Raw genomic sequence first — 19,281 nt, 5'->3', positions numbered from 1 at the left:
TGCTATAGCATACTATGCACAATACTGCAACCAACACATTTCCAAAATATAAACATGGGGAGATTCTGAGAAAACAGAACTGCTTAATTTAAAACTAAATACCACTTCTTGCTGCATGAGGACGCCATCAAAAAACATCTGAAAGATTACCCCTGTTCATCGGCCAATTAACTCATTCCTAAGTTCACATCTGAGATATGCGAAGTAGAACTCTAACATCTGAAGTCCATAATCTAATAAAGTTTCAAACGCATAAGAAAAGCCACAAAGCAGCTCAGAGTGCTACCAGAACAAACCAAGGTACAAAATAAACAAGTTTGAGCAATCTGATACAGCTTACTTGTGAAATGCAACCATCTGCACAATATTTATATGGATTGAATTGAGGAATGTGAATACACCTGGCTTTTCACAACAGAGAAGGAAAAGACCTCTCAATTCATAGAGAATACCCACTTCCTAAATCAAAGCTCTGTGTGAAAGCTGCTGTAAGCCTAAGGTCATTATGTCTGCCTTCACTGGAGTTTCCCACTTCCTCAGGATTAAGAGCAAAGGTGGAATAGAGCATGAAGATCTCCAGAAGTTCAGTTCCCAGCAACTTCTTCCGTACTCTGTTGATTGTGGAATCAAAGGACTGTGGTGAGCCAAAGGCAAGAAGAACTCCACACTAATAAACAACAGCTTGCTGCTCCACACATGTATGGAACACAGCAAATGAGCTTGGAGTAAGAGCATTAAATTCTGTGCTTTAGAGGGAGAAAAATTTTAAATACTGGTTACCAAACACAATTAATGAGTAACATAAAGCAGAAAAACAAATGAAGTATCATTAAAATTAATTTCATAAAGTGTTCTATTTACTAAGATGAAAATGCTCAAAGAAAGGTTTATAACATTTTAGAGCAGCTTTATTTTTTTTCTTCTTTTCATACTGGTGGATCTGCTGCTCCAGCACTGTCTATTGCCTCTTATTCCTTGGCCAGAGTCAGGGAGGGGCAAAGCAATCTTCCATGCTCCACACAGAGACTGCCGAGGAGGGTTTTAAATCAGTGAAAAAACTGAACAAGAAATTTTGGATGCCAGGAAAAAATGATGCCACTGTGCAAGACTAGCAGAGCTCTTGAATTGCTTTTCCTGTGCTTCACCACACTGCCCTATGCAGGCAAGAACTTGATGGTGGAATCCTGCTGCTAATATCCACGGGGACAGGAGAAGAGTAAAAATGAAGCAGAGTAATATATACCTCCTTTGCTCTAGAGAGGGATGGATCTGAAGCAGCGACTCAAACACTCAGTTCTTTGCTGAGCCCCATCCAAGAGCTTGGGGGAAATAGCGCCAAAACATTCCTCAATTCTACAACTACCAAGACTTATTAATAACTTTATGATACAAATAAATGATTACAAATCCACATAAGTCATGAGGAAGAGTGAAAGGCATACTTATTCAGTTTGCAATTTTCATAGCCTAAATTTTGAAAAAGAAAACCTGAAAGCTTTTTTTCCCCCCAAAATGCCAAAATATTGTTGATTCTGAAATAAATAAAGTTGTGTAGTCTTTAACACATCAAAAGCTCTGAAGCTCAGCAGCAGTTGTCTCCAAAATCCTGGTTTGAATGCTATCAAACTTACAGAGACATTTTAAAAACAAAATGTTTCCACAAGACCAACAAATTAAACAGTGTAATATTCCTGGAGTGTACTGGAGAAATTTCATCAGTATTGCACTGTAAATTTTAAGCAATCATTTACAATCAAGTAAGACAATAACCTTTGTGCTCCCTAACATGCCAGAAATCCTGTTATTCCATTCTTAAAAATCCATATTACCTTTTTCATCAAAAGCTCTCCTAGAACTGAAACCCACCAATATTAGAAGGGAAAGAAAAAAAAACCACAACACCAACCACCTATATATATATCTATATATATCTGTCCCAGAAGTTTGAAGAAAAAAGAAGCTTCCTCTCTTCACCATAAATGTGCACGTAAAGACAAAACAAGGAATAAGGTATAGGTCTATCAGACACGGTAACCGAGATGCACTTGTGTTGATCTTCTGTGCATCCACCTCACTCCAGCAGACCTCCTGGGAATAAGAGTATTTGCAAGGTCCACAGTCCCACTACCATGCTTCTGTGCCAGGCCTAAGAAGAAATCCCCTCAGTGACATGTAAAACATCAGCTTTTGGCATATAGAGCAGGAAACTCTCATCACATACCACATATGATTAAAAATAACAGTTGTGAACATTATACTCGCAAAATTCAATTGCTATAGACATCGTAGACTGTCAATTAGTTGAAATGGTCAATCTGATAAATATGTTTGAAATCCTCAGTGTGCTGTTGGCTGCAATGAAAAGGTTTACAGAAGCGTGGGTAACTGGCAAATCAATCCATCAGAATCCTTACTTGTAACTTGTTCAGGGTCACAACACCAAAATATTGGTTTAATTATATAAATTCTTAATTGCAGAAAAGACAGGACTTATTACAGCTTTACTTAAAGCGATTTAATGATATTAACTGGAATCAATATCTCATTTTCAAAAAGCAAAATACAGATAATATTTCCATACAGGTATATAATACCAATTTTCAAATATTAACTTGAAATATTGTAGAATACTTTGATTTTAAAAAATGTTTCAGCATACAAGTAGTTCAGAATCAGGAATTCATTTTCCATTTCATGACTTGACTTTGAAATGAAATTACGAAATTAGTAGGTTAAGAGGTTGATATCCCAAATTACTCTGTTTATTCATAGAGCTTCTCAAGGAAATTCAAAACACTCAAACCTTTCATTGAATAAATAAAGCTACTTACAGCTTTTGGATATGCTTACAGAAAGCAAGAGTGAACAGAACTGAACTAACCTCTTAACTAAGGTTAATGAGATTGTTTTAAGAAGTTTGATTTATTAAAAGGGATCAAAATGACATGGTAATTTCAGTGATAAGCTCCCCACACTAAACATACTGGAAGTCTTTGTAGACTAACATTACCTCATTTTTTTCTGCTGTTCTTTGTGGTTTTCAGAATCAAAAATAATTATTCATGAAGAATAATTTTAAGTCCTTTGCAGTGACTGTCAAACAGCAGTGACATGACATAGCCTGTCCTGAGGCTACACCAGCACAACTTTCTCCTCCTTAAGAACAACTCCACAGTCTCAGCATTCTCCAGACCATCAGAATAATCTGGCCCTGAAACCCTGCTCCAGCTCCAGAAATCACAGGGAACTAAAGCAATGCTTCCTAAACACCACCCATGAGAGGCTCATGAGAAGTGATCCAGAACAATGCACTAACCACCAGCTATCAGGCATCCCTTGAGATTTTCACAAGAATACTCAGTGATCCCAATGATCAAGGGGATTTGGGAATCTGGATTCACAGGAGACACAGACCAAATTCCTCCTTCACTCCTGTAAACCTCTTTTCCACACTGAAATTACTGTTCACTTTCACTGTGAATCCAGTGTCTCCAACCTAAGTACAAGCCATGGGATAGATCCCAAGAAAAGGGAAATTCACAGCTGAAGCAGAGGTAATATAAACCCAGTAACTACAGGAATTATCCACAACGGATGAAGAATTTTCACAATATTCTGAAGTGTGTAATTCTATGAGTGGATGATCGGCCACACCTACCCAAGGGATTTGACTTCCCCTTTCCTGTTTAAATTTCCCCACATGGTGCAAAGATTTCCTGAGCGACATTTGGCAAGTGTATCTCAGATTCTCTTGGGGGTGCTGGAAATTAAAATGGTGGGTTTAAGTATTTTTCTGGTTAAAAATCTCAACAGAGTATGGTAAGAGGCACAGAAAAGAGAATGCTATATTGAGCATTACAGCTTGCAGTGATGTGATATAGGCAGGTATCAATGCCTGAATCTGCTATATCTAAAATTATGTGCCCCCTGCTCACCCACATGAATTTTGTACATGTGCTCGCATAAATCCTTTCATAACAGGAGAAAGATTCATTGTGACCCTGAAAAATCTTATATTATATATACAGTATGTATTTTGTAAAATCTAATGTGCAAGCACTAATTCCTGTGGGAACAGCAAAACATATTAGGGAGAGAACAGGAGAGAAAGGGAAGAGAGAATCTAAAACATATTTATTATCCTGCTGTTCCTGTTGATCTTTTAATGTTCTACAATTATTCAGCAAGCATTCATTCCCGAGAAAAAGCACCCCTGACAATCAAGCTCTTGGATTTCTACCACAAGTCAGTTTTCCAGCTGGATAAGAATCCCCATCCTCAATTTTGTCCAGTGAAAATACAAAAAAAAAAAAAAAAATCTCATTAAGAAATGTGTGTTCAAGATGGATTTCTCTAAGTTTTCAGCAGGCTACATTTTTCTTATGGACCTTGGATAAACAGCTTTTGCTCTGCTAGTCAGAGCTTTTTCAGGTTTCTGTTTTGCTTTAGACACCAGCATGGTGTAACTCCTATAGGACTGCCAAAATCTGAATCGATGCACCAAACTGTCATGACTGAGCAAGTTTTATCTCCTGACACTGCTTATAGACGGTGTCCAAATTATTTCTAGCAGACAGCAATCAATGCCTTCTTTTAGGAACTAGTTATCACTAGTTATCACTTCTTGCATGATGTTGGGAGCTGATAGCTGAGGATCACCGAGCACACCAGTGCTGGCCAGGGAACAGCACCTTCTCCTGACTCCTGCTCTGCTCCCCCTGCTTTAAGCACAGACCTATTTAGCCGCTCCCAGAAAATTCTTTTCCTACAAAACCAATTTTCTTTAAAAGAAATCAAAATCGTCCTCTCTTTCATAATTCTCAACACAACAGTAGTGCTCTAGGGCATCAGGGTAGCAAAAGACTAAAATCACTAAAGGAGAAATACAGTCCTGTTTAGCTTCATTGCAGCTAACAGTTGCTAGGAGAGCAAGGACCTTTAAATACTGGTTGAAATCTGCAAGTCCTTTATGGAGATTAAGAATTCAGTATGAGTAGATTCTAGAAGAAAAAGTGGAAAGCCATGAGCACAGGGATGTCCTGCTTGGGGCCAGGGGATGGCCCCAGGGCAGCTGTCACTGCTGCTGCTGCCCAGTGCTTTACTTCTTGCTCGAAAGACTACTACTTGCCTAATTTTCTCCAGTAAGTAGTATCAAGTAAGCAGTATCAAAATTTGTTGGGAGGGTTTGAGGATTATAATTTAATCAGTACTGGGTGAGGACCAAGTATGTGCTTCTTTCATCTTAAAACAACGCATTTGTACATATCACATCAAATTCTCATAAAATGCAAGACAGTTAAAAAACACCAACCCCCTGAATTTCCAGTTTTTCTTCAGTAAGAATATATGAGAAGACTTCTTCTCTCTGTTTTGACAGCCTTCTGCATGAAAATTTAATTAATGGTCATAAATACGTAGAAAAACTTTCTCCAAAGCATCCTTTAAGAGTCTTCACTTCTTACTCAGTTCATTTATTGCATGGAGATTTATCCAAGGTGGAGTCAATAACACTGCAGCTACCTACTCATCTAATCTCCTGCTCAGGCACACTCAGCAGAGCGTGCCAGAATTTGGTTAGTCAATTCCAGTTGCAGCAAGCCTGGCCTGTCCCAGCATGACAAAGGCTGAGCAAAATCTTCCCTGCAATTGCTCCTGCAGCAGCAGAGGAAAAGGGAGGACGTCCTCCTCTCCTGTGATTTTTCGTGTGGGTTTTGGTTGTTTGTTTTTTTTCTAAACTCACAAAGAATTATTATTTAATACTAAGAATGGGCAAGTAAATTTCTCTTCTGGTCATGTCAGAGAGGGTGAGCTGTGTACTAGTGAAAGACAGCAAAATAATACTTTGTAACGCAAGGAGTTTGTAACCTGAGGGAGCCAGTTAATAAAGCAAACAAGGGGATAAAGCAGATACATAGATGTGGAAAACAAATTATGACCACAGCTGCTCTGAAGTGACTGGCTAGTCATAATTGTTATCTAGTCCTTTTCTCCAGCTGCTAAACTGCATTAACATGGCTAAACATAGCTTTTCTACTTTTTTGGCTCTTCTTATTTCTTTCCCTTTCAAGAAAACGTTATTAATTACCAAAGGAGTAATGTATGGCAGAGTAAGTGGGTCACAAGCTGTATCACAAAAGCACTAGTAAAAATGTTAACATTTTTTGAACTCTTGATTTAGGGAGCATATATTTTCTAAACTGGTTTATGTTCCAATAGTTTCTGTCTGTGTTTTACTGTTTCCTCTTTATTCCCCTGGGTATCTTGTAGGAGCTGCCTGAGTCATATCCCACACAGACCATGGAGAGCTTTGACTACTATGGCTTCACGTCTAAGATCCCGTGAAGCAGGCAGTGTTTTAATTAATTCCTCAGACACCCAGCAGACAGAAGCTGGCACCTTTATCTACTGTCTACTGCTCCCTTCCACTTCCAGGCGTGAACAGCCCAGGTCCAAGCTGGCAGCCTTTCCCAGTGGAAGCATTTTCCCTGAAATGAGGCACACTGAAAATGACAGGACTTGGCTGCACAGAGTTCTGGCAAGAATAGCCTCTAAACAACAGAAAAAGCCCAACAATTTTCATCAAGGAGACATGTCAGCTCCTGAGGCTTGCACCTTCTTGCAGCGAGTGAGCTAAGTGATTCAGGAATAAAATGAAGTCAAAGCAATAGCAGGTTTGTACAGCTGGTACCCTCAAGGAGAGAGAGCATGTGCCAATCTCACACCAGACCAGCACCAGTAAATCAGCTTTCCAAGTGCAAGTGCTGCACAGAAGAGAGGAAGAGGTGCATAAAATTGTGGGCTTGGGGCTAAGGATTCACATTTAACCTATACCATGCCCACAGACACACAACGCCCCCCCCCCCCCCCAAAAAAAATTCCTCAACAGGGATCAACTTCATTCATTTTCCAATGCCATTGACAGACTCATCTTGGACAAGAACAGGATAGTAGATATACATCAGCAAGCAGTTCATTTCAAAAAAAATGGATTTATTTCCACAGCTGATGAATAACATTTTATTCCTTAAAATGAGGCAAAATTAACAAGCAGTATTCATAAATGTGATACAGCCTGATTTGATCAATGTTTTCTCTCTTTATTAAGATGTTTGTTAATTATTCATTCCATAATTTTCCTAAAATGCTTGCTAAATACTTTAAAAAGTATGCATCTTTATACATTCAATTACAGGCAGAAAATTTCTATTGCTTGATTGGGGAGTCATGATGCCAACAGCTCTCATAGCTTGCCATCTTTGAAGGCAGAATCGTACTTAAAACTTAGTGTAACTAGGCTTTTCATCTGAAACTGTAATTACTTTCCACTTCAGAGCAACACAATGAAGCATCTTCCTATACTTAAGCCTCCCAGAGCACAGCCAGCTTGCAAAAATCAGACAAAGAACATTATTGATTTTCTCAAGGGAGTAAGATATTTGCCAGCTGCCAAGAAGAAACTGCAACTATTCACGTGTAGCAAAAGTAGATGCAGTGTGAGAAATGACACACATCGCTGTGTCCTTCCCAGAAAATATTCCAGAAAATCACTGCAGCTGAATGAGGCCTCTGTTTATCGCAAACCAAACAACATGAAAAACTAGAACAGCCTCTAGGAAATTAGTAGAATACAAATGAAGAAAAGGGTAACAAAGGTTTTGTTTGGGGTAATGAGGGGAGAGAATGAACTTCAATGTAAATACTTGCTATTTAAAAAAAGTTCAGCCAAAGAAGGTCGAAGAGAGATCTGACACACAAAAAAATAATCTCACTGCCTGCAAATTAGAAACATGACTCAAGTATTCAGAGAAAAAAAATGGCATCAGTACTTCAGCTGAAATTGCAACTCACCTATTAGACATAATGAAAAGGCTGAAATTCCAAAACGCTTCCATACATTTTACGTATTTAAACACACACAAAGATATATATTCATGCTTTCTCAGAATCCTTCTACATGAACTTATTACAACCATATCAGAGCAAGGGAGTAAAAAAAGACAAGCAAACAGAAAATGCCTTTAAAGAGCCATTAATCACAACACTGTTTATTAAAGAAAGAAACAATCTAAAAATCATTTCAAACCTCAACCAGTAGCTTAATCAAAACAAGAGAAACCCTTACCTGTGCATTCTTATTCCTGGCTTCTCTCCTTGCTGCTTTTTCTTTTAGCCTCTTTTCCTGAAATAAACAAGATGTACAGTTTTAAAGCAAACTCCTGCATAGTTTTTTGGATTTTTTAAAATATTTTAAGATTAATGTTGAGCCATCTAGATAGTTTAAATGCATACATGTTAGATTGGTATTCACCCTACATGTTATTGAAAACAGTAAATGAAAGGTCTGAACAAGATACTATTCATTCTTCTTGCTCTTAAAGAAAATCATAAAACTACAAGAATGATTGAAGCTCATATTTTATCAAGACTTACTATTATTAAAGGAATAATGCAGCTGAATAATTTAACAGAGTTAGTATTAGTCTGTAAAATAAGGTAGTTAAAACAGTATTAAGAGATCCAATTTTACTTATTTCTCAGTGACTTAAAATCAAATCCACTTAAACTGAAATGAAAATTTTCCTAACTTCGGTATTGCTAAAGTAACTGGGGAGTGAAAGCTAAAACATCTTTTTCCTTTCATATCTCCATTACCAACAAACACTTTACAAAAGCATTTGCTTAGTAATTGCATCAATTCAGAAACTGTAACGAAGTTCTCTTAACCAAAAAGATTCTGCTACAAGAAAATGACCTAAATGCAGGGATAAAACTCATCCAAAGTTGCCTGCTAGGTCTGTCAGCATACAGAAGTGCCCAAGATATTTAAATCAAATGACATTTATTGCTGCTTGTTTTGTTTATTCTTACACCAACTAAAGTATTATCTCTAATTTATACTGTCAAGTCCTTGCAATTGAACATCCTTTAAATTCTTTGTTTCATGAGGAAAGGACAGAAACCCAGGTGAGAGCACATCCTCTAGAAAAGCACACGACTCCCTCTTCTTGACTTAATGATGCTGATGACATTGGTATTGAAACTCTTTTATGCTGGCATAAAAATGTTTCTGAAATACAACTCAGTTTCTCTGAGCAATATAGGCCATCCTGGCATCAGCACATTTAGAGTTGCATCCACATAAAGGAGACATTAACATCAGTCCAGGGTCAGCGCTTCAACAGAGAGAAAAGGCTGAAGAGCAGTTATACATCAGCTCACTCATGGGAGTAAGGAGAAAGCTCAGCTTCAGCAGCCCTGGTGCCATTTCATCACGATGCTGCCAAAATGTATCGGTAGGTATCACACAAAGTTGCTTGGAAAAGCAGCGTTTGACTGTGGACATGGGAAAGGACAACAAAGCCACCAAGATTTTCAAATTTGGTGTCTAAATTCAGGGGCTTTTGAGACATTTATCTGGAACATGCCATTTTCTATCCTCCCAATTGCCCAAACTACAGAAGTGTTAGCTTATTTTCAAAGTCCCTATCTGCGTAAGTCAACTTCTTTCAAAATGAAACAATTCCCCATTGCTTTGTGCAAAGCTGTCTGACTCAGACAACTCAATACGCTCAGTTACATGCCAGGGCCTTTAATGCATGCTGTGGAAAAAAACAGACAAAAAACAAAACAACAACAAAAAACCCAACACCAACCCCACTGCAGACAGAGACAACACAGCTGTCTTATTATTTCAGATATGTTAAAGTATTAAAATTTAAAAAAAAAAATACATTTAAGGCCACAAGTGTATCATGTGGGACAACAAAAGCCACCAAGACCAAGTACTGTCTGGTTTGCATGCAGTTCCTCCAACGAAGTAGACCTATGCATCATGGTCATAACATGGTCATCCATGTTACGATTCCTTCTCTCTCAAGTCAAATTTATTAAAGTTTCTGATCACTTTTACTGATGCTTTTCTAATTATTTACTTAGATTTTCCATTTCCTCCACTTTAAAAGGCTTAGCTGAACATTCTTCACTCTTCGGGGTAACCATTAGGGTGCTCTCATTTTTCTGCTAAAACTGTGGTAATATTCAAATTTTACCCCTCAAAAAAAGAGAGAACAGAGCTAGAAAGTAATACACCATATGCTACAAAGCAGCTTTTGACTTGGACAGTCTAGAAAATTTTGGATAGAAAAATTCTGAGAGAAAAATTCTATGGTGTATGAAATGTCAGTGTTTTAACTACAGCTACAGCAAATACAGCAGCAAAGTTCCTGCTCAAGGGATTTATAACAGAGCACTGAGAAGACAGCTATGAAAGCAGGAGATTGACATAATGACACAGAAGAGGTGTACAGAGACAGCATTATATACTTTAGTCTCTAAAGAATGGTGAAGACACAAAAATTTCTAATGTTAATAAGTCCAGAGGCTGAAATAATGAGCACAAGAGAAAAACAAGACAGAGAAGCAATCACGAGGAGATGCCGTCAAGACCTGCTTTTTTTCCCCAAGCAGGGGAGAGAGAGGGTTTGGATCTCTGTCAAAAAACAAAAGCAGATTTTGCAGAGTGCGTGTACGTTGGCACTGAGCTGTAGTTAGGAGTGCATTTCAGAAGCCAACGTCCTAAAATCAGGCCTTCTTTTGCTGCTTCACACCAAAACACCCCAAACAACACTGGGCATTCACAGGGTCACAGGATCATTCCAACTGGAAAGAACATCAGGAGGTCTCTGGTCTCAGAACCTCCTGCTCACAGAAGATTCAGCTCTGAGGTGAGGTTACGCTGCACAGAGCCTCGTCCAACCATTTCAAAATCCTGAGGCTGGAGAGTGCACATCATCTCTGGTCAGCCTGTGCCACAGCCTGACTGTTCTCACGCAGAAAAATTCCCCAGAAATCCATGCTGAATCTCTTTTTTTTAACTTAGGGCCACTGTCAGAGATTTTGGTCCATTTAATCTGTGACACGTTAATTTACTAATTGGAACACTCAAGCAAAAAGCCATGTAGAAATTTCAGTGTATTCCACGGACGTATTTATAAACCAGGTTCTGCTCTGATAAAAATATATACATACAACTCACTGTACATCTAATTTCCACAAACCCAAACTGGCTAGTATTATATTATTTTCATTTAGTTTTTCATTAATAGTATTATATAGCTCTGAGACCTTCCTGATCAGCTTTTAAAATTTACTGCAAATGAACTTTTTTTTTCTTCACACTTACAAAGCTACTTTAAAAGGATGGCTATATCCCCAGTAATCAAAAGGATGAAAACTTTTAGTCATCATCATGTAAGATGACTAAAGCACTTGGCTTTAAAGAGGAGTTGCAAATCTTTTACCTTTTTTGCACTAGAACTGACAACAGAAACAGCTCTGCCTAAAAGGATCCCAAACTATGGATAAAGCCGTGTCTAATATATGGAAGAACGACTCACTGTTCTTAACTGTGAAGTTAAGAAGTCTGCCACTGGCTTTGTTTCACATTTAATGTCCCCCTCTTTCTACTGTTGGGTTTTAAAACAAGAACTCATACCCCACTTTAATTCATAAAACTCCAACACACTTAAATAAATATCCTAACATTTACATTCCGTGTTCTCAACTTGACTTAAAAAATAATGAGTAATAGTATGGCAGCTCTCTCTAGCCAGTGAGGTCAGGAATATGTGAAAGACAAAAACAGAGAGCTTAAACCTCAAGTTTTTAGTTATAAATAATTAAGTCCAGCAATTCTGAGAGTTCTTTCCTCCTAAAGGAAATCCCCTCTTCCTTAGACTCACCTCTTTCTACATTTAAGAGTTCATTTTACATTGTACAGAGGGTTTACTGCAATATAAAAAAAAATAGTGTTTATTTCTGTTGTTTCTATTTCTATTTTTCTTTCAGCTTTTTTAATGCGTAAATAATTTTTACAATAGAAGTCTCCTTTCTTTCTTTCAAAGAATTTATGTATCGGTCAGATTTACACTCAATAAATTCTTCTAGCTGGTGATAAGCTGCAGTATTTCCTCTCTAAAATGTCACTGACCTCTTATATTACTTTACCTGGAGGCAAATAAAAGTTTCGCTCAACACAACTAATGCATATTACAGCATATTTAGTTCTGAGAGCATTAAAAAAGCCTGTGGCAAATCTACTTCCTGTAAAAATTTCATGCTCATCTGAGTCCTCTGAAGTCTTTTTATTTAAATACTCAAGAACTCCCTCAAGTTTTGATCTATCATTTTAACACTAGATTTTTAGTAACTATGCCTTTACATACCGATGTCATAATTCGGAGCTACCAACCCATTCTATTTAACAGCTGAAGTAATGTTCTATCACACAACAGATCTTTACAGGGGACCAAGTTCTGGAACAAATCACCCCACTGACTGGAAGAATCTGGCTGCCATTTGCAAATACACGTTGGTCAATACTGGAATCTGATACCATGTCTTGGTATCCAACTATCTCTCATTATTTTAGTGGGACACAGCTAAATTCAGTCAGTTGTGCTGCAGAAAACACAGAGGTACTCAAAAGTTCAGAGCAACTCCCATATAGTGGCATTGCCATAGCCAAGAGCTGGTTTCCACCAAAATTTTGAAGCCCAAATGTGCTTTGGAAACCGACTTAATAAACTTGTTTCCCAGGTTTTTCTTCTCCAAGATTTCACACCAAGCTTGAACTGTTCACATGCAATGGCCATTACTACATTCATATTATTTATTTATGAACTAAGCTAAGTAGCTAAATATTAGCTTAATATTTCTCCTTACAGAGACCAGAAGATCATCTACATGCAAGTATTTCTCCAACCACCAAAACAAACTAACATTTTTAATTCAAAGATAAAACTGAATCAACTTATTAGTATTTCTTTGAATATTATATTTTTTTTTAAATCTGGAAATTAAGTACGACATTGGTTATTAAATAAGCAATTCTTAATACCTTCAAGAAAAAAAAGGCAAAAAATTTGTTACTGTTTTGTGTTTGCTTTGTTGCGAGTTTTTTTTGAATCTCAACGTTTGGCTTTAGAAACCTATTAAATAATCTCTTCAAGCAGCAAACTATATAAACATAATGACGTAAGCCTCATCATTAAAGCTGATGTTTACTTTAAAGACAGGGAAACTGAAACACATTGTAATCACCAGTTTAAGGCAACAGAGAGTAGGCATCAAAGGCATATGAAAAACAGCACAGGGACAATCTTAAAGATGAAAAAGTCTTAGAGGCAATGGAAAAAAGGCATTCTCATAAAAAAGAAAACAGAAGCTAGCAGAAACTGACCCTTAAAAGGACATTCTTGGAACAAAACCAACATAGGAAACCAGTGGACAAAGATCAAACCTATTCCTTTCCCACTCAGGCCTGAAGACACTGAGTATGTTTTTAAGGATAGAAAAGTTTTTCTAAAGCTTTTAAGTGAGTTAGTTTAGACATGTATATAGATGAGAGGCTGGACACGAGCTGTCAGTGTGCACTCACAGCCCAGAAAGCCAAACGTGTCCTGGGCTGCATCCAATGGTGGGCAGCAGGGCCAGGGAGGGGATTCTGCCCCTCTGCTCTGCTGAGACCCCAGCTGCAGTGCTGCAGCCAGCCCTGGGCTCCCAGCACAGGGAGGACAGGGACCTGCTGGAGTGAGTCCAGAGGAGGGCAGTGAAGATGATCTGAGGGCTGGAACACCTCTCCTATGAAGAAAGGCTGAGGGAGTTCAGATTGCTCAGCCTGGGGAAGAGAAGGCTCTGGGGAGATCTAATAGTGGCTTTCCAGTAAGTCAACTGGAAAGAAACTTTTTATGATGGCATGTATTGGGCAGGACATGGGGTAAAGGTTTTAAATTGAAAAAGACTAAGTTTAGATTAAACATTACAAAGAAATTCTTTACTGTGAGAGTGGTGAGACTGAACCTACATGTACACAAACGCATACAGTAAGAGATAAAGGTAACACTGCTTCAAAATACAGTTTCAACAGAATTGTATAATAAATGAAGTCAGTTAATGCTGTTTTAAAAGTAATATTGAAAGCTGTGAACTAAAATCTTAACAACAAATCAGTGGAAGTTACACTGAAAATCATGCTAACATATTCTAGAGAAAAGTAGAGGAAAATGGCCAATGACGCCCTTCATTTCATTTTGTGGCTGCTTTAGGTTTTGGAGGGATGACGCCATTTAAGAGTGGAAAATTCATTATCTGTAGAGGTCACAGACACTTGAGCTGCCTTAATGCAGCCACCCACAAGGAAACACCCAGTTCAAACACCAGGTCTGAGAGCAGGCAGAAAAGCCTCGCGTGAATCTGTGCCTGCTCATGCAGACACCCAGCAAGCAAAGGGTGCAGCTCCTGTCAGAGGCGGCAAGGTTGCCTTACAGAGCCTGACAGACAGAGGTCAGCATTCTGGCCAGCTGCTCCAATACATCCTCCAGCAGGACCAGCAGCCTGGCATGGAAGCTCCCTTACACCACTAGGGCTGGTAAAGGCACACTATAAGGTCATGCCTGAACTGCTTCAGCCTCCACCCACAGCTGTGCCTTCCGGGCATTCACCCAAGTAGCGTGTACACAAACCAGTTGCTTCGAGCCTGGCGTGGTTTGAACCAGGGTTTTGGGTTCAATGGCCATACGGGCCATTCACTTCAGAGCGGGATTCAATAGTCCTTGTGGGTCCCTTTTAACACAGAATATTATGTCATCTTCTCATCTCATTTTCTTGTTTTTCACATTGATAAGATGAGGTCAAGAACTCTGATTCTGCCGCAAGACTCTCAGAAAACACCCAAGGACACTCCAAGCTCTAAGCGTAGCCCGTTCAGCTGTTGAAGTGAAAGATAAACAAGCAAGCCCTTGCCTCCATTGGCACCACAGGAAGACCAGAGGGATGCTGCTGCTCAGGCTCAAACAGGATGCTTGTCAACCTATTTCTCAGTGTCCATCCCCTTTATCTTAATAGCTCTGCATCTGGATCATAACAGCAGCACTGCCTCCACATAAAAGCTATGGAACGGCTCAGATTTCTAACAAAGTAATACTCCCTGATTTATTTTACACATCTCTCCATCTATACTTTTCTTTGCTGTTCAGCTGAGTGCTCCTCTCAGCAGTAACCTCCTTCCCTTTATACTTTGCTCCTACACCGGCACATCCTTTACGTGAGATAATTTTATCATCCTCACCCAGCATCACATTAAGCCAACTGCACACATGGTAATCTGACAAATTCCACCTCAAAGTGCAGGACTATTCAGGTGCTTTACTTAATAAAGAGCATAATCCTGCACCGCAGTTTTTTTGCCCCTTCAGATTACTTCCTTGGAAATATGATGCAGCCTTTCCTCAGAATTAACCTAATGACTGATTTCAAACTAAAAATACTGTTTTTCATGGGAGCATTTATCTTCAACCATACTGAATGGCCTGTGTTATATAACATCTATTTTATAAAACAAAGAAAAACCCTGGGGAGTCTTTTCCATTCCTTGAGCATGATATATGGTATTCAGTGATTTATTACAATACACAACTTTTAGAACTATTTTATAAAACTATAAACCAAACATGTTTGAATCATATCTATTGTCATCAACAGAAACCACTTGCAAAAGCAGGGAGGTGGAGCCTAGAGTTCCATTTGGAATGGGGCTGCCAAAGGAAGGAGTGAGTCCTAGGGTGCTAAACTCTGAGAGCTTAGCCATCCAAACTCTGAGAGCTTAGCCATCCAGGCTCAGCCAAAGCATGAGGCGAGGATCATGGCAGGATCCAGAGGTCAGAGAGAGATAAAGGCTACAGCATTACACCAGGAAGCAAACCCCAAGGAATACAGTACAGCATGAGATACACTGGTGGTAGGGATACCCTGAATGAAAAATGTAATGATATCCTATTAGAACTGAGACAAAGACAAGAAGGAGAAAAAGTAATAAATTATTAAAATGAATATGAAATGCACTAACCCTAATGAGCAGTTAAGGCAGACAGTAGCAAAAGATGTGAACTCCTAAGTCACTGACAGATGAACACTAAAGGAACCACACAAGCACAACCTTGGGAAGGTCCACACAGAACTTTGTAACTGGTAAGAAAAAGAGAAAACAGGTTATCTATGTTCATCATCCTCACAGGAAAGAGCAATATTTGAAAGGCACTACGAGACTGAGCAGAAAGAGCAGCACATGGAAAAACCCAAGGTCAGTGACAACACAAGGGTCCTATGATGTAGGTATGAAATTAGACATATTTAGGGTCCACTTTACTATTTAATGTATTGGTGAGGGCGCTTATCGATCAAAGGAGTGAAATCTTCTTAGTCTTGCTGGTAAACATCAGTCCTTATCAGCCAACAAGAAGAAATAAGCTTGTGCTGCCTGCGCTGTGCATGTTTATGTGAGTGCAGCCTCTCTTGTCTCTGTGGACATCCCCAGAGTGTGTCTTGTGCGTGGCCCTCTGTGCAATACACGTGCAGAAGGCTCGTTCTGCAGCCAGGATCAGCAGCGGACCTCATCAAAAACACCCGCAGATGAAACCACCTGAGTTCAAACCCAGGGGATTTGGCTTCCCTTACCAGTCTGCAATCTCCCATTTTCAAAAATGAATTTTAATGAGAATTCAGTATTCTCTTTGTGAAACCGAAAGCTATTTATTTTATGATAGTCCTTACACAAAGGCTGGTACAAGTTTTCTCTTTTAGCCTTGGAAACAGTTAATGAAGTTAATAAAGATCAAACACGCAAAGGGTGAAACATCGCAGCGTTTCCTCATTTAAATTATGCACTATGCCACTAACAAATGCATTTAGGGCGCAGGAGACAAACCAAAGAGAGGTAGTCTGTTTCAGTACAGTTTTAAAAATAATTCTGCATTTTCTATGGAATTAAGAACAGCATAAGCAAAACTTCGAGAAAATATATCCCCAAATTTCAAGTGGTACAAATCAAGATCATTTTAGTGGCACAAGGGCCACAAAATAATATCGCCAGATTCCTTTGAGCAACATCAGTATCCCTGGAAGACTGTGCAAAGAGTCTCAAAAATACAAAGTATATATTACATTTAAAATACAGACTTGTGGTACAGTGCAGTACCTTCTGAAAGATCCCCCATCACCCACAGTCTAACTGAGTCATCTCTCTATAAATATATTTGTTTAAGGTCTCCCAGGGAGGTACAGAACTACTGCATCTTGCAGTATCAGACCCCTGAAGACAGTCTCAGCTTGACTGCTACTAATACTGCCCAAATAAAATTGTATTTAAAAAATATTTCTAGCCTTTTCACATTGATCATTCAAAATTCACAGCATATCTTACTCGTGGGAAAGAGAGGTAAGAAATGAGGCTCCTATTCATTTTTCCTTCAGCACCAGTGGGCATTTTTCTGAGCTTGAGTTAGTACAGGGAAAGAGAGGTTATTAAGAAGTGAGATGAATCCCTCTCTGCCACTATTTCCCTCCTAACAACACTGCATTTTCAGTTGAAAACTTGAAAAATGGAGTACCAAAACATGTTCTGAATAGTTTATTCACTTTCCCTATTATTGTTGTTTATAACATTTTACACATTTCAAATGGCTTTCATTAAAGAGCCATTAATGCAGAATTCTTTTCACATCATCTTGATCAGTGTTACTGTCCCTCCCTTGTGTTCAATCACTAAAATTTACTTTGTTTCCAAAACTTCACTAAGCATTAATTACCCTACAATCATACCTCAGAGTCTTATTTACTTTTATCCATTTCACTTTCAGTTCTTCCAGATTTGCAGAGGTAGGAGAGGATAATAAAATGTGAGACCCATGAAGGAAACCCAATTACAGTGTAGATGCTTCGCAAGTTGCCACAAGCCTTAAGGCACTGCAACATACAACTCTTCTAATCCGAGCATCTCATGAATGCATCAAAACATTTTTCTGATCCTACAGGAAACTGTGCTCATTTAAATTACACTCACAAATGGTTTGAAAAGCAATGGCCTGTGGATACTTTCTGATTAGTTTTCTTCTTCATCACAAACAGCTTTGCAAGGAAAGTTCTTAATAAGCTTATGTGCCATGTTCCCTTGGAAAAAAAAAAAAAAATTATTTTGGGGATGCTTTGATTTTAAGAAGCTCACTTTTTCTCCCCCCACAGACCTCTAATCTTAAAGATTATACTGCGGAAACTGTAAGAAAGGGATTCTCAATTGAAGATGAGTAAAAGTACAAGCTTTATGAAAACACTGCTTTTTCTACATCCACTCATTATCTAAATCAAAACCTGAACCCACCTGCCAGATTTAAAAAAAAAAAAAAAAAAGGTGGATGAAATAACATCTGCATTTATAGCCTTCTGTAAATTGTTTTGTTGTTGTAAGTCCCCATTTCAAAGCCAATGTAAAGACTTCAGGTATTAGCACACATTCAGCTTGAGGGGCTTTATGATTACATGTACATAACAGTGTATCAGACTGCTACATTTGATTTATACAGAATGAAAAAGCATTTGTCTCTAGTGGTCTGCTAATCTTAATAACTTTAATAGATTTAGCATGTTTCAAAATTTGATTTAAAGGAAAAGAAAAAAACCCACATGACTGCCAGACACCCCAGGAAACTACACCAGGTATCAGCTGCAGTAGGGAAGAAAAGGAATTAAGAAGAGGAAATATGAATCAAGATGTATTTGAAACTTGATGTAAGTGAAGAAACAGAAGAAAGTTAAGTTGATTAAAATGTTAAGCAAAGATGAAGAATGGAGCAAAAGCAGAAAGAAAAGATTCAGCCATGTTTTTTTCAAAAAGCCAGGAAAAAGAGAGTTGTAGGAGAATTCAGAAGCTGAGGCAGAGAACCAAGAAACAGAGTTGTCACATCTGATATTGGAACATGTCAAATGGACAAGGATCTTCAGCAGTCTGCTTGCAGGAAGGAAAGGTAAACAAAGATGGGATTAAATAATTAGCATTACTGCAGAAAGGACAGGTCGGATAACAGAGTTCATGTTACGACATGGTGTATTTTGGCTCACGGTGAGGCATAGAGGATTTAAAGAGAAGCAATGACAGTCACAAGTGATGGATTTAAGATTTTGTATAAAGGGTTCTGCTGAATGCCAACAAAGGCATATATAAGATGGGATTAAAGTAGGTGACTTTAAAAAGCTCCTCTTTCAATGCCACAAGAAAGGGCACTAAGACATTCACACTTACAGAAAATCCCAAGTCTTAAAAATGAAGTCTCCTAGTCTTTTTACTGCTCTCATATCCTTCACTGGTAACACATTTGAATGTTCATCTTTTAGGTTTCACCTACTCCCTCCAAATGAGGGTAAGAAATAACTTACACCACTTGCCTGTCAGGC

At 38.5% G+C, this 19,281-nt stretch overlaps 1 protein-coding gene across 2 annotated transcripts in view; it reads right to left on the bottom strand.

Moving 5' to 3' along the window:
- The window catches only part of DDX10 (DEAD-box helicase 10), a 166,945-nt gene that overhangs the window by 37,537 nt on the left and 110,127 nt on the right, over window positions 1–19,281 (bottom strand). For both annotated transcript variants that reach the window (XM_040055438.2, XM_040055439.2), the window contains exon 16: window positions 8,123–8,179. In XM_040055438.2, the coding sequence (XP_039911372.1) occupies window positions 8,123–8,179 (57 nt within the window). The remainder of the gene's footprint in view (window positions 1–8,122; window positions 8,180–19,281) is intronic.

The sequence above is a fragment of the Hirundo rustica genome, chromosome 2, assembly GCF_015227805.2.
Source record: "Hirundo rustica isolate bHirRus1 chromosome 2, bHirRus1.pri.v3, whole genome shotgun sequence".
Lineage (NCBI taxonomy): Eukaryota > Metazoa > Chordata > Aves > Passeriformes > Hirundinidae > Hirundo > Hirundo rustica.
The sequence above is the reverse complement of the archived record's forward strand: the minus strand, read 5'-3'. Positions and strand labels throughout refer to the sequence as shown.